At 43.1% G+C, this 16,438-nt stretch overlaps 1 protein-coding gene across 1 annotated transcript in view; it reads right to left on the bottom strand.

Annotated features, from left to right (window-relative positions):
* Positions 1–16,438, bottom strand: part of LOC124613800 (solute carrier family 26 member 6-like) — a 144,070-nt gene that overhangs the window by 42,074 nt on the left and 85,558 nt on the right. Inside the window, exon 7 of the mRNA XM_047142523.1 lies at positions 4,101–4,213. Within this exon, the coding sequence (XP_046998479.1) occupies positions 4,101–4,213 (113 nt within the window). The remainder of the gene's footprint in view (positions 1–4,100; positions 4,214–16,438) is intronic.

Below are 16,438 nucleotides of genomic sequence, written 5' to 3'. Positions count from 1 at the left end.
ATTTGCAGCGGCGGCACATTTAAAAAATTGTTCCGCTAAAGGAAAAATCAACCAAACCCGTAAATCGGGAACAGATAGGTAAAAATTAACAGTGAATTAAGAAATTGTTCTTCTTTTACAGTGATCCTGAGACTGATGAATTTTAAACTAATTATACGTTTGTGCATTCGTAGGCGGATAGTTAATGTTAGTTAACATTGAAATTTAACAATTTTGGTTCTTTCAAATAACTTAAATGTATAGCGAAGTAGGTTTGATCAGTGATAATTAAATGTCGGCTTGGCAATAATTAACCATTTTCTGCTAATAGAGATAATCTTGTGTTCCATAGCTAACGCCGGGATAGAATTCAGTAAATATTTAACAAAAAAAAAAACCCACTGCATTTAGAAAATGTGTGCCAAGGCCGAGTTATGTAAAGGATTTAATTCTCAACTAAATATTCTTAATCAGTTAATATGAGTTCACGTAATTCTTAAATGTACGTAATTCTTTTGAAAGTAAATTTTTTTTATTACCACACGTAAATAAGAGAGAGGTTCTACAACAAAGTTCGTACTTACAGAAGATAGTTAAAGAGAGGCAAATTAATTAAGTAAAAGTAATAATTATTATACTATCTTTAACGAAAATAAAAGCAATTTCGTTAAAACGTGTACCCTTGAAGATTGCTCGACACAAAGCTTTATGCTTCACCTGGACACCGACATTGGCCTGTTGATGATTGGAACCATGTTGTCTGGTCGGACGTGTCTCGATTCAAATTGTATCGAGTGGGTGGACATGTACGGGTACGGAGACGACCTCATGAGTCCGTGGACCCTGCATGTCAGCAGTGGCCTGTTCAAGCTGTTGCAGGCTCTGTAACGGAGTGTAATGTGTGCAGTTGGACTGACATGGGACCCCTGATACGGTCAGATACGACTCTGATAGGTGACGAGTATGTAAGCTTCCTGTCTGAACACATGAATCCATTCATATCCATTGTGCATTCCGACGGATCTCGGCAATTCCAATACGGCAATGCAACACCGCACACGTCCAGAACTGCTGCAGAGTGGGTCCAGGAACACTCTTCTGAGTTTAAACACTTCCGCTGGCCACAAATCTCCCCTGGCACGAACGTTATTGATCATATCTAGGATGCCTTGCAACATGTTGTTCAGAAGAGAGCTCCACCTGTCGTACTCTTACGGATTTGAGGACAACCCTGCAGGGTTCATGGTGTCAATTCGATCCAGCACTACTTCAGACATTAGGCGAGTCCATGCCATGTTGTGTTGCGGCACTTCTGAGTGCTCGCGGAGGCGCTTCACGATATTAGGCAGGTGTACCAGTTTCTTTGGCTGCTTAGTGTGGCGTGGCAAGGAAAATGCCTTCTGTGGTGTACCGTCGTCTCCCACACCACTTCTCCCCGTTCCATCAAGGTGGCGTGTCAGCGTAGCCTACATCTCTAGGTGACGCCAAATGTGGCGAGCACCTCCGCGGTTGTCCCCAGAGGTCACCGGCAGTGGCTGCACTATATCGTCACGCCTCATCAAGAGAGCCAGTCAGGCAAGACGATGACATCACTGCGCTTGGACAGCCAGCGAACGGAACGCGGATTATAGCCTATAGCTTCAGCCATATACGAGGGTTAGGTGTATAAATCCGTGTTGTTTTGTAACGCACAGCCTAACTAGTCTGCAGATATTCTTCGTACGAACGGTAACAGCTAAGTTTTTCAGCAGAAACAGCGAGAATGCTTCAGCTACAAAGTCCGGCGACGGCACTCAGCAGCAGTCTGGAGGGAGCAGCCACCAGTCTGGAATCAGCTGCCTACAGTAAACAGCTCTTCAGGGCAGGAACCATCACAGCCTTATCTCAGCTATGTTGGTAATGATGTTTACTTCTGGATGTGACTGTTTTTTATGGGACTTAGTTCTCAGTCTAGCTAGCTTCTCATTTGTGTCAAACCTTAACTGGATTTTATGGTTTACATGTGTTTAATAAATAAGGGTTCAATTACATGTAACTAAATTTGTGGAGCGACGTTGCAGAACCCAATCGCGTCATAGGCGTCTCGGCAGATACAGTGGCGAAGTCGGTTGGACATCAAAGCACTATACATCAGTATCACAGTCAGTATATGTGATAGCGAAAAAACGGTTGTCTATACCTCAGATGTGCAATCGTACGGTAACCACACCTACACAACACTCACCATCAATCATGTACTTGGGACTCGCTAGGTATCAGGGGCAGTCAGTGAAGTGGATAAATTTCAGTTGAAGTCGAGTAGATTACCCCGAAAAGGTATTTCAGATTTCAAGGCTGCATGGTACAGCGTATTTTTACATTTTCCTCAGATAAAGTGTTACCTTCGAAACACAGTGGTCGTAGTCGACCTCCAGATCGTTCGATTTCGAGCTCACCCATGTACCCCAGCAAAGGAACAACATTTTGCAGCACAGAGAATTGCAGGATGTAACTATACGTGCTTTCTTATTATCCAGTGCAGTTGCTGATGTCTATGGTCTGGTCCAACCACTACACTGAGAAATACAATTAAATGATCACGTTTTCGAAACTCCCAAATTGTCTTAGATTGCGACGTATAACTCCAATATTTGGCACGAAGGTGCCTACAACTTTCCTCAGTAATCGTCCAAAGGCGTGATGGCGTCTTGCAACGTCACCCTCGGGCTCAGCGACGCTTCAAACAGTGCATGTTGATACATGCAAAAAAGGGCCCCAGATCGGAAGCTCGCGTATGGTGTAAGGTGCATTAATGACGTCACATTGGCACCAATTTTCACCAGAGTTCTGCCCAAAGATACCGTGGACTTGTTACATAATGGGAAGATCGTCGTACTTCCTTTTACCCCCTACTCACCCCATTTTTCCACGCCCCCGCAAAGAACATCACAGCCGCGACAGTTTTCTTATCGGTGGCCAAAGATAACATTTGAGTCGGACTACCGTTTAGAATCGACTTGAAAAGGCCTCTGGCGTGGCACAAAAGGCATCGATGAGTCCGTCGCCTCCCTTGGGGCGCTGATTCCCACACATTTAGCCGTCAACAACGACAATTCTCAGTGAGATAAACAACAGTACGACTTTCTTATCAACGTCTGTCACTGCTAATACCTCTTGGCGACTTAATCCTTTTTTGAGGACATCATGGGCCAGCAAAGCCTCTGGAGTGCAGTGCAATGCTATTTCTGTCCTGGTGCACATGCTGAACCCTCTAGAAATATTAACAAACCCATTGGTCGAAATCTGAAGCAGGTAAGGGTGCTTCTGTTCTTTGAGCTCTCCTGTTTTGCACTCTCCTGTGTACAGATCAAGAGAAGCGGGCGGGGGAAGGGGAGGGGAGGAAGAAGGGTGCGTGACTGACACGTGCGTGAGTAAGTCGGCAAAGGATCCCTCTAAGACTAGCCAGTTCGGCAACGTCCTCATTGCCACCTGCCAAACTTTCTTGAACACTATAAAAATGTGCCTGCGCAGAGACAATCTGGGCACACTCGGTCAGAATGTTTTCAATAATTTCCATTTTCTACTATGTTCGGTACAGCGGGCTCTTCGAGGTCAGCCACTTTCCAGATCCTGACCTCCTTCGTCAAGACCAGGCGAGCTGGTAGAAGAGATAGAGTCGATCGCACTTGGAAATATTTCAAAGGCGATTTATAATTCCAGCTTGTGCTTTCGACCGTGGGAAACCTCCGTACATCCTTGCTCGAAAGCGCAGGATTGGAGCTATGTTTAATTTAGCTTTGCGTCAGTACGTTGCAGGGAAAATATAGGAACATAGTGTATATTCCATTGTTTGTGTGTGTACCTTAGCAAAGTCGAAGACCTCTCCTGCATATGCCGCGTACCTAGCATTCAACCTAACAATTTGATGTTGGTGGCTTTATTGATTCGCATATCAAGAGCGTGAATATTTTCACTTTTCGTCGTTAAACAATAATATTTTTATTACACTGGTTATCATAGTAAGAAACAGTAAAATTTTTTTGCGACGCGGTCATTGTTTATCTTACGACTCAGATGTGTCAAGTAGTAGCAGCGCTTACACTAACGGTCCCCGGTGGGATGTTGACGTAGTGTTACTCTACCTGAGGGCCACGATGATGACGGCGGCGAGCACGGCCCTGGGCAGAGGCTCGAACAGCGGACCGGCGCCCTGCACCACAGCCAGCAGCACGGCGCAGGACACGAGGCCGGCGAGCTGGCGACAACGCGCTCACTCAGCGGTCTCTCCTCCTCCCAGGATGGTTCATTCTAAACGTGTCACAGCTACAAGAATCAAATAGGAAGCAAGCCACGAAAGTGTTTCAGCTGCCACTGAAGTGGCACTCGTAAAAACGAAATTTTGTTTCAGTAACGTTGCTAATCCCTGAATCCTACACATCCATCCATCCATCCATCCCAAACGAAGGTTTAAATACACACTTTCCTTACCCAGCTGGCGTCCCACCTATCAGTTATTTGCCACATAGACATGTAAATTTAGACCTACATATGTAATCCGCCCCCCCCCCCCCCCATGAACCATGGACCTTGCCGTTGGTGGGGAGGCTTGCGTGCCTCAACGATACAGATAGCCGTACCGTAGGTGCAACCACAACGGAGGGGTATCTGTTGAGAGGCCAGACAAACGTGTGGTTCCTGAAGAGGGGCAGCAGCCTTTTCAGTAGTTGCAAGGGCAACAGTCTGGATGATTGACTGATCTCGCCTTGTAACAATAACCAAAACGGCCTTGCTGTGCTGGTACTGCGAACGGCTGAACGCAAGGGGAAACTACAGCCGTAATTTTTCCCGAGGGCATGCAGCTTTACTGTATGATTACATGATGATGGCGTCCTCTTGGGTAAAATATTCCGGAGGTAAAATAGTCCCCCATTCGGATCTCCGGGCGGGGACTACTCAAGAGGATGTCGTTATCAGGAGAAAGAAAACTGGCGTTCTACGGATCGGAGCGTGGAATGTCAGATCCCTTAATCGGGCAGGTAGGTTAGAAAATTTAAAAAGGGAAATGGATAGGTTGAAGTTAGATATAGTGGGAATTAGTGAAGTTCGGTGGCAGGAGGAACAAGACTTCTGGTCAGGTGAATACAGGGTTATAAACACAAAATCAAATACGGGTAATGCAGGAGTAGGTTTAATAATGAATAGGAAAATAGGAATGCGGGTAAGCTACTACAAACAGCATAGTGAACGCATTATTGTGGCCAAGATAGATACGAAGCCCACGCCTACTACAGTAGTACAAGTTTATATGCCAACTAGCTCTGCAGATGACGAAGAAATTGAAGAAATGTATGATGAAATAAAAGAAATTATTCAGATTGTGAAGGGAGACGAAAATTTAATAGTCATGGGTGACTGGAATTCGAGTGTAGGAAAAGGGAGAGAAGGAAACATAGTAGGTGAATATGGATTGGGGGACAGAAATGAAAGAGGAAGCCGCCTGGTCGAATTTTGCACAGAGCACAACATAATCATAACTAACACTTGGTTTAAGAATCATGAAAGAAGGTTGTATACATGGAAGAACCCTGGAGATACTAAAAGGTATCAGATAGATTATATAATGGTAAGACAGAGATTTAGGAACCAGGTTTTAAATTGTAAGACATTCCCAGGGGCAGATGTGGACTCTGACCACAATCTATTGGTTATGACCTGTAGATTAAAACTGAAGAAACTGCAAAAAGGTGGGAATTTAAGGAGATGGGACCTGGATAAACTAAAAGAACCAGAGGTTGTACAGAGATTCAGGGAGAGCATAAGGGAGCAATTGACAGGAATGGGGGAAATAAATACAGTAGAAGAAGAATGGGTAGCTTTGAGGGATGAAGTAGTGAAGGCAGCAGAGGATCAAGTAGGTAAAAAGACGAGGGCTAGTAGAAATCCTTGGGTAACAGAAGAAATATTGAATTTAATTGATGAAAGGAGAAAATATAAAAATGCAGTAAGTGAAACAGGCAAAAAGGAATACAAACGTCTCAAAAATGAGATCGACAGGAAGTGCAAAATGGCTAAGCAGGGATGGCTAGAGGACAAATGTAAGGATGTAGAGGCCTATCTCACTAGGGGTAAGATAGATACCGCCTACAGGAAAATTAAAGAGACCTTTGGAGATAAGAGAACGACTTGTATGAATATCAAGAGCTCAGATGGAAACCCAGTTCTAAGCAAAGAAGGGAAAGCAGAAAGGTGGAAGGAGTATATAGAGGATCTATACAAGGGCGATGTACTTGAGTACAATATTATGGAAATGGAAGAGGATGTAGATGAAGATGAAATGGGAGATATGATACTGCGTGAAGAGTTTGACAGAGCACTGAAAGACCTGAGTCGAAACAAGGCCCTCGGAGTAGACAATATTCCATTGGAACTACTGACGGCCGTGGGAGAACCAGTCCTGACAAAACTCTACCATCTGGTGAGCAAGATGTATGAAACAGGCGAAATACCCTCAGACTTCAAGAAGAATATAATAATTCCAATCCCAAAGAAAGCAGGTGTTGACAGATGTGAAAATTACCGAACTATCAGTTTAATAAGTCACAGCTGCAAAATACTAACACGAATTCTTTACAGACGAATGGAAAAACTAGTAGAAGCCGACCTCGGGGAAGATCAGTTTGGATTCCGTAGAAACACTGGAACACGTGAGGCAATACTGACCTTACGACTTATCTTAGAAGAAAGATTAAGGAAAGGCAAACCTACGTTTCTAGCATTTGTAGACTTAGAGAAAGCTTTTGACAATGTTGACTGGAATACTCTCTTTCAAATTCTAAAGGTGGCAGGGGTAAAATACAGGGAGCGAAAGGCTATTTACAATTTGTACAGAAACCAGATGGCAGTTATAAGAGTCGAGGGACATGAAAGGGAAGCAGTGGTTGGGAAGGGAGTAAGACAGGGTTGTAGCCTCTCCCCGATGTTGTTCAGTCTGTATATTGAGCAAGCAGTAAAGGAAACAAAAGAAAAATTCGGAGTAGGTATTAAAATTCATGGAGAAGAAATAAAAACTTTGAGGTTCGCCGATGACATTGTAATTCTGTCAGAGACAGCAAAGGACTTGGAAGAGCAGTTGAATGGAATGGACAGTGTCTTGAAAGGAGGATATAAGATGAACATCAACAAAGGCAAAACAAGGATAATGGAATGTAGTCTAATTAAGTCGGGTGATGCTGAGGGAATTAGATTAGGAAGTGAGACACTTAAAGTAGTAAAGGAGTTTTGCTATTTGGGGAGCAAAATAACTGATGATGGTCGAAGTAGAGAGGATATAAAATGTAGGCTGGCAATGGCAAGGAAAGCGTTTCTGAAGAAGAGAAATTTGTTAACATCCAGTATTGATTTAAGTGTCAGGAAGTCATTTCTGAAAGTATTCGTATGGAGTGTAGCCATGTATGGAAGTGAAACATGGACGATAAATAGTTTGGACAAGAAGAGAATAGAAGCTTTCGAAATGTGGTGCTACAGAAGAATGCTGAAGATTAGATGGATAGATCACATAACTAATGAGGAAGTATTGAATAGGATTGGGGAGCAGAGAAGTTTGTGGCACAACTTGACCAGAAGAAGGGATCGGTTGGTAGGACATGTTCTGAGGCATCAAGGGATCACCAATTTAGTATTGGAGGGCAGCGTGGAGGGTAAAAATCATAGAGGGAGACCAAGAGATGAATACACTAAGCAGATTCAGAAAGATGTAGGTTGCAGTAGGTACTGGGAGATGAAGAAGCTTGCACAGGATAGAGTAGCATGGAGAGCTGCATCAAACCAGTCTCAGGACTGAAGACCACAACAACAACAACATGTAATCCGCAAGCCATTGTGCAGTGCATGGTTGGGAGGACATGTACCAATGTTATAGATTTCCTTCCCCTTTCCAGTCGCGTATTGACCAAGGGAAATGTGACTGTTTAGATGCCCTAGTACCTGTTGTAACCTCTCTTGTCTTATTCTCACGATCGATGCAAACGATGGTCGCAGCATAAAAATCATTGTCCTCTGAGAATACAGCCTATCTACATTTAAGTTTCCTGGTCATGGCTGTTACACTTTCAAATCAAATGTTCAAATGGGTGTGAGTTCCTGAGGGACTAAACTGCTGAGGTCATCGGTCTGCCGACCGGTGTGGCCGAGCGGTTCTAGTCGCTTCAGTGTGGAACCGCCATACCGCTACGGTCGCAGGTTCGAATCCTGCCTCGGGCATGGTTATGTGTGCTGTCCTTAGGTTAGTTAGGCTTAAGTAGTTCTATGTTCTAGGGGACCGATGACCTCAGATGTTAAGTCCCATAGTGCTCAGAGCCATTTGAACGATTTGAACCATTTGTAATCGGTCCCTAAGATTAAACACTACTTAAACTAACTTACGCTACGAACAACACACACAGCCATGCCCGAGGGAGAACTCGAATCTCCGATCTGGGGAACCGCAAGCACCGTGACAAGGCGCCTTAGACAGTTCGCCTACCCCGCGCGGCAGTGCGCGAGATGTACCGGTATGTGGCGGGGAAGTAATATGCTGTCCCACTCCTCCTGAAAAGTGCTGTCCCGAAATTTCAATAGTAAATCTCTCCGTGATGCACACCGACTCTGTTGCAACGTCTGCCAGTGGAGTTTGTTTAGCATCTCCCTAACGCTCTCTCGCCAGGTAAACTATCCCGTGACGAAACGCGCCGCTCTTTGTTGGATCTTCTCTATCTCCTCTATCAGTCCTACTTGATAGCGATCCCAGATAGATGAGCAATACTCAATAATAGGCCGAACAAGCGCCTTATAAGCCACTTCTTTCGTGGATGAGTCGGCTCTGAGCACTATGGGACTTAACATCTGAGGTCATCAGTCTCCTAGACTTAGAACTATTTAAAACTAACTAACCTAAGGTCAACACAGACACTCATGCCCAAGGGAGGACTCAAACCTCCGGCTTGAGGGTCAGCTCGATCCGTGACATGGCGCCTCAAACCTCGCGGCCTCTCCGCGGGGCTACACTCTCATACTGGCAGATATCCCCTACCATTTTACACATACATTTCTCTCCAACCCTCGGCAGCTCATGGTCTAGCGTCACTACCTCTATATGGGAGAATCTCAAGATGCATTTCGAGCCAGGTAGGAGATTTTCGTCGTCCAGAAAATGGGTGTTTGTGGTGTTCCAATCATTTCATCTGATTCTTGTCACACAGGCGTGTCCCTGACGCTGTGCCACATGGGAACTCCTTGCGTCGGGTAGCTGAACAACACCAGATGAGGTCTTGTGTCCAGTAATGTCATATGATCATTTGCATTTGCTCTCCAATACTTCCTACATACCAATCTCCATTCACAGTTTCCGGAATCCTCCGTCATTTAGCGGTTATAACGAAGAGAATTTACACTGAATCACCAACATCTAGTCGTAATCATCACCTATTTTAAACTTCTTATTAGTTTATTAATCTAGAAACTATGTATAATTCAACGGTAGCAGTGTGTCATTTTGCCCGCTTCCACAGTGCTTTTGGGTCAAGCAAAAAAAGTTAAGTCCAAAAGAAAAAATAACATTATTTGTAACGTTGGAGCACGCTCCAAAATGATGCAAAACAAGTACTAACTTGATCTGTTGAATAGTTTTGTTCCGACAGATTTTTAAAGTCCCTTTGTTCCGTCTCTTTTAGTGTAATACTGCCCTCATTTGATCCGAAGTCAAATTCTAGGACTGCAGCAACATTTTACCATCAGTTCGGTTTCCTTCACCGCTGTGTTATTAAAAGGCGGTGTGGTTGTGAAATGTGATGTTAGGCAGCAAATTCAGTTCCGTGCTGCACATGTTGTTGTTGTGGTCTTCAGTCCAGAGACTGGTTTGATACAGCTCTCCATGCTACTCTATCCTGTGCAAGTTTCTTCATCTCCCAGTACCTACTGCAACCAACATCCTTCAGAATCTGTTTAGTGTATACATCTCTTGGTCTCCCTCTACGATTTTTACCCTCTACGCTGCCCTCCAATACTAAATTAGTGATCCCTTGATGCCTCAGCATTTGTCCGACCAACCGACCCCTTCTTCTAGTCAAGTTGTGCAACAAATTTCTCTTCTCCCCAATTCTGTTCAATACCTCTGGTCAATACCTCCTCATTCTTCTGTAGCACCACACTTCGAAAGCTTCTATTCTCGTCTTGTCTAAACTGTTTATCGTTCACGTTTCACTTCCATACATGGCAACACTTCATACAAATACTTTCAGAATCGCCTTCCTGACACTTAAATCTATACTCCATGTTAACAAATTTCTCTTCTGCAGAAACTCTTTCCTTGCCACTGCCAGTCTACATTTTATATCCTCTCTACTTCGACCATCATCAGTTATTTTCCTCCCCAAATAGCCAAACTCCTGTAGTACTTTAAGTGCCTCATTTTCTAATCTAATTCCCTCAGCATCACCCTATTTAATTCGACTACATTCCAATATCCTCGTTTTCCTTTGGTTGATGTTCATCTTGTGTCCTCCTTTCAAGACACTGTCCATTCCGTTCAGCTGCTCTTCCAGGTCCTTTGCTGTCTCTGACAGAATTACAATGCCATCGGCGAACCTCAAAGTTTTTATTTCTTCTCCATGGATTTTAATTCCTAGTCCGAATTTTTCTTTTGTTTCCTTTACTGCTTCCTCAATATACAGATTGAATAACATCGGGGAGAGGCTACAACCCTGTCTCACTCCCTTCCCGACCACTGCTCCCCTTTCATGCCCCTCGACTCTTATAACTGCCATCTGGTTTCTGTACAAATTGTAAATAGCCTTTTACTCCCTGTATTTTACCCCTGCCACCTTCAGAATTTGAAAGAGAGTGTTCCAGTCAACATTGTCAAAAGCTTTCTCTAAGTCTACAAATGCTAGAAACGTAGGCTTGCCTTTCCTTAATCTATTATCTAAGATAAGTCGTATGGTCAGTATTGCCTCACGTGTACTGCACATATAGATTTTGAAAGTTACTACTTGGTGTAGACGACAGAGAATCAGATCTGTGACTGCAGACTACGGCCCCCTGGCTGTATGCTGCGTCCCTGATTTGGGTCCTGGGCTTCGGCCTCTTCAAGACATCCGCCGTACGCGTTGTGCTATTGGCACTCGCTGCAGGACACAGCGCTGGAACAAGCCCTGCTACCTGTCAGTGAGACGCAGTAGGTTTGCGCCTAAAGGCTGACCACCAGCGCGACTCCGCCGCTAGGTCTTGACACGCACTACGGCTGCAGCCGACGAAGAACTGTGTCCACATTCTGTCTCCAGGGACAAGATAATCCGTACTTCAAATTACTCATAATAAACATGATTGTGGAGGACAGCGCTGTTTCACTGACACCATACGGCATATGGCAGCTATAAAGACCAGCCTCTAAGCTCGGCCATCTCCGCCTGTAGCGTCACCACCTCACCTGTTCACCTTCCCCACCCATTAAAACTCCCCACGTGGTGGATTGTTATTTGATGAAAGCCGTGCGAAGCTGGGAGAAATGAGACACATGTCTGTAACGCGAGGGAACTACTTTTGAGACAAGAATACAGCACCTCAGTTTTATTGCCACCAACTCATCAGCAGTTTTTATTTTCAACATTTTATCCTTCTGTTAATAGAATAAATTTATTTCATAACTGAGTCATTGTCTTAGATAATGATAATACAACGAGCAGAATCACACATCTTATTTCTTAAACAAAATGCGGAGCAACCATGCATTTACTACCCAAGTTTGACTTTCATAACGTGTAATATGTCGAAAGAAGGTTTCACGACACAATCAAAAGGAGGTTAAAATTTGGCGAACGTAAATGTTGGTAGAACGTGATAAATATCGTAACAGAGAAAGAAAGCATTCGCTTAGTTAATTGAATCAGCTATTAAATAGAACTTTAGTAACTTTTCTGTGCAAATGAGGCTATTACTCTGAATACAACATTTTATAAAACATGTCTTGTGATTTCTCAATTCAAATGAATAAGTCCTTGAGCTGTGTGAGATACAGAAGGCCCGCCAACTCAATCTGACAGTATTTAACTTCATCACCAGGAAAAAGGAAGTAATGTCTGGCACCAAACTGGGAGCCTCTGAATTTTTTTCAAAAATCCTCATTCGTTGTTCCAATTACTGATATGTGGTCAGTCATTTCTGCTCAGAAATTGACGGGCTCGAGTTCAGGCTTGTGCTCCAGGTCATAACGCTAAAGTTGATTTTGCTATGTTTTTTTATTTTCTTTTCGAATATCAGTATCGTTCTATATATCTGTGACATTTCTGCCCTTGCGTTGACAGGTGTAAGGACATTACATAATTTTTGATACTTACTATAAAAATGAGGTTAGAAATCCGCCGATAATCACAGAGACCGTTGTCGACTTCTCTTCTTATTTCTACGAATATTGTAATCTCGCCATTAGAAACAAGCATAATCCCACGTTTTTTGGACTCTCATGTTCCAGGGAGTGTTTCTTATAGAACATAACAGTTATTAAAATTAGAACACGGAGAAGGAATGGAAATAATGAAATTTTACCTATTGATTGTAGACAGTATTGTAGGAAAAATATACAATTAAATTTGTGTGAGATTTTGGAGTGTACAGAGTGGACAATGTAGTATACGTAGCACTGCTCTATGGGTCTCTTCCACTTCTTTCTGCTGAGTGCATACTTGTCGATTTCGAATTGATGTTCATCCTAGCTGTGTCCCATAGTACGTATCACTTCCTCTTCCTCTCGTTCCATCTGTTCTGCCAGAGAATCCTATCCTAGGCAGATACTCTCTTTTATCCTTGCTATGTAACCAGCCTAGCTCAATCTTCTCTTCATTAGCACTTCAGCGATGTTTTTACAGCCATCTCCGTTCTTTTCTTATCCTTCATTCTGCATGGTTTTCATCACTTACGGGCATAAAAATGTCCCTTAGTACTTTCGTCTCGAATGTTAATAGTTTTTCTTCGTCTTTCTTTCTAAATATTCATGCTCCACATTCGTATAATGTTACTGGTACAATACTTGATTGATAGAAGCAAATTTTAAAGTTAGTATTAAGTGGTCTTTTCCGTAAGATACTGATACCATTAAAATCGTTTTTATTCACTGCTAGATGCGCATCGGTTTCTACATCAATTCTGTTGTTTGTACTAAAAAAAACTTCCTAAGTGCTTCAAGGGATGAGCCCTTTAGAAAGTGAATCCATCTGCAATCAAAGATTCGGATTTTCTTAACTTAAGACAAGATATTCTGGTTTCTCATCATTCACGTGTAATCCGTTTTTCTCATTGACTGTTTTAAATTTGCATCATTATGATTAATTTGGTTTGTAACAGTTTATTAGTGCTACATTATCTGTGTGGGCAAGTGTAGTAATGTCCTCTCCTCCACCTTGCAGTTGTATTCTTTGTGGATTAGCTTTTAGTGAGCTCTGTGTCGATCATCTTTAAGATGAGGTTAAATACAATGGGTGACATTAACTTCCCTAGTCTCTTCCCAGTGTACGCCTTAAAATGTTCAGTTACTCCTGCAGGTGCCTATACACGTTTTAGCTAGTTCGATAGGCCTCTGAGGGTATTTCAAATTCACTCGTTATTTGTTCAGAGGGCGGGCAACGATAAACGCTCTAGAGCGGCTGGCCACTGTGTTAAACAGTGCTTTGAAGACAGAACTCGGCACGTGAGTCCATGTTGCTTCTACATCTCCGCCTGCATCTAAGTGGCTACTGTCGAATTCACAATTAACTGGCGAGAAAGGGTTCATTGAATCACCTTTAAGGTATTTCTCTGTCGTTCACCTCTCGCATAGCGGGCCGGTAAAGCGAATATTTAAATCCTTCCGTGCAGGCTCTGGGTTCTCTTACTTTATTGCAAGGAGAATTTGTTCCTATGTTAGCCAGTTTTGATTATATAAGGAACTGTTGTGCATAGCGACTGTAGACACTAAGGAAAGGGAGGCACACAGCAGTCAGTTGCAATCCTATTAGTTTCACATCTTATTTCGGCTATAAATAGCCATCTTCAGTGCATTTGAAGTACTCGCAGCAGTACATGTCACCATACAATCTTATTGGTGTATGGTCAGAAGGCCGTAAGTTCATTGGATTGTAATTCAAATGCATTGAAGATTGCTATTTATTGCCGAAATCCATGTATGCAAGAGTAATAAAAACTATTTGGATTGCAACAGATTACTTTGTGCCTCTTCTTCCAATGGAGGTGGGTGTCAGCAAAATATTTTCACTTTTGAAAGAGAACTTGGAGATTGAAATTTCGTGAAATGAACTGGCCGTAACGAAAAACACCTTGTTTTTAATTACTGCTAAACCAACGGTCTTATCATATGTGTGAGACTCTCTTCCTACTTCGCGATAGAAAAAAAAAGACGAGCTACCGTTCTTTGAATTTTATGACATTCTGTGTCAATCCTATCCTGTGAAGATCCTACACCGCACAGCAGTACTGTAGCAGAGGACGGACAAGGGTAGTGTAGGCGTTCTGTTTAGTTGATCTGTTGTATCTTGTAAGATTCTACCAGTAAAACGCAGTCTTTGGTTAGCCTTCCGCACACGTGGACGTTCCAACTTAATTTATTCGTATTGGTAATCTCTAACTGTTTAGTTGAATTCGTGTGACTATAGTGTAATCGACATTTACCCGATTCCTTTCAGTACACATACGGATGACTTCACACTTATGATTATTTCGAGTCAATTGCTACATTTGTCTCCATAGTGATATCTTGCTTAACCATTTTGTAACTGGTTTTGATCTGATGACTTTACGAGAGGGTAAATGAGAACAACCTCTGCAAACAATCTAAGAGGGTGCTCAGATGTTCTGCTAAACCGTTTGTATAGATCAGTGGTTCCCAACAGGTGGTCGGCGGACCCCCAGGGGTCCGCGAGCTATGCCAGAGGGGTCCGCAAGATGTTATTAGAATAAAAAAATATATTAAACATATTTCGTATTACAACAGATTTTGTAGTTCTGGCCGCTTCCTGCATGAGCAGAGCTTTACCGAACGCTAACTTCTGCGTCTGGCGTCTTCCTAGAGCCAACTGACACTAGCACAGTCTAGCGCAAAACTAGAATTAGATAGAGGCAAATAGTTCTGCTGTGTGCCGTTGGGCTACGGGCGCTGCCTCTTTGCAGCTGACAACTGACAGTCACTTTACAAAGAAACTCGCATTTCAGACGACAATCGGCCATTGTTAATTTATTTCCAGTGCTTTCACAGACCGTATAGTTTACATATTCAATATTCTGTATTAAAACAGTAGCGTTTGTAAAGCGTTGTTTTTTGGGGGAAGATACAGTTCGCGTAGTTAAAAATGGACCGTTGGTTAAAAAGTGGTTCGTCAAAACGAGGAAGGACTACAGATGAAGAGGAAGATAATGCATTTGTTATACTAAACACCCAGATATGAAGACAAAGATTTTGAACACTAATCAAAAATTTAACAATAACAATGGTGGCTAAATTGAGAAAGTTTGAAGCTCAATTTTTTTCAATAATGAATATGTCAATGTTTTTTTCTAAGTACCAAAAATAGAAAACGTATAAAAAGGCTCTTAATTTGGCTTTTAGCTAGTTGATACTGTGATATGACAAGGTACCAGTCATGCTCGATGAGGGGGTTCTCGAGAAAGTTTTGGTGGGAACTCCTGATATAGATCATGAACAACAAAGGGCCTACAACACTTACTTGGAGAACGCCACTTTAGTTAACTGGGTGAGTTTCCGTCAGTTATTGAGAAATTTGACCTTTATGACACAAAATCAAGAAACCAGTAGCACAACTGAGCAGATACTCTATAGGCATGCAATGTGATTAGAAATCGCTTGTGAGGAATCTATTCCAGACCACTTCAATCGTACTGGCTGTCAAGTGCTGCCGTATCACTCTCTAGCTAGCCCATGACAAGTCTGTTGCAATGGGTGAGAACTCTGGACACTGTCGAGGCCGAGGACAACACTCGAGCGCCGTTTGAGGTAGATGAGGACAGCACGGGCAACATGCGGACTTGCGTTATCTTGTTGAAACGGAGACCTCCAAACTAGGGGAAAGCCACCGGCCTCAAAACATGTGAAAATTAGTGGCTGCTCCCCCAACCTCTGGGCTGTATGAACCAGAAGTCAAGAAGCTGTTTGTGCCCAGTGCTGTCCCACACTACCACAGCAGATTCTGAGTCTTTGTGGCGATGAGGGATGCAGTCAACTGCTCGTCCTCCATGGAGGCTGAACACACAGAGACCTTCAGCGCGATGCTGCACCCTCAACAGGAGATCTCTTGACAAGATGCCGCAATGCAGCACAGGTGTGCAGTGGTGTCGCGGGACGCACGACTCTGCGATCCTGCACTGCCGAGCCAACGATACCGTGAAATAGAGTGAAGCTGACTGATTATGAAATTTAAACTTAATTATTTCTGAAACCAATAAA

This window comes from Schistocerca americana, chromosome 4 (assembly GCF_021461395.2).
Source record: "Schistocerca americana isolate TAMUIC-IGC-003095 chromosome 4, iqSchAmer2.1, whole genome shotgun sequence".
NCBI classification, from domain to species: Eukaryota; Metazoa; Arthropoda; class Insecta; order Orthoptera; family Acrididae; genus Schistocerca; species Schistocerca americana.
Note: the sequence above shows the minus strand (reverse complement) of the source record. Positions and strands in the feature narration are given on the sequence as shown.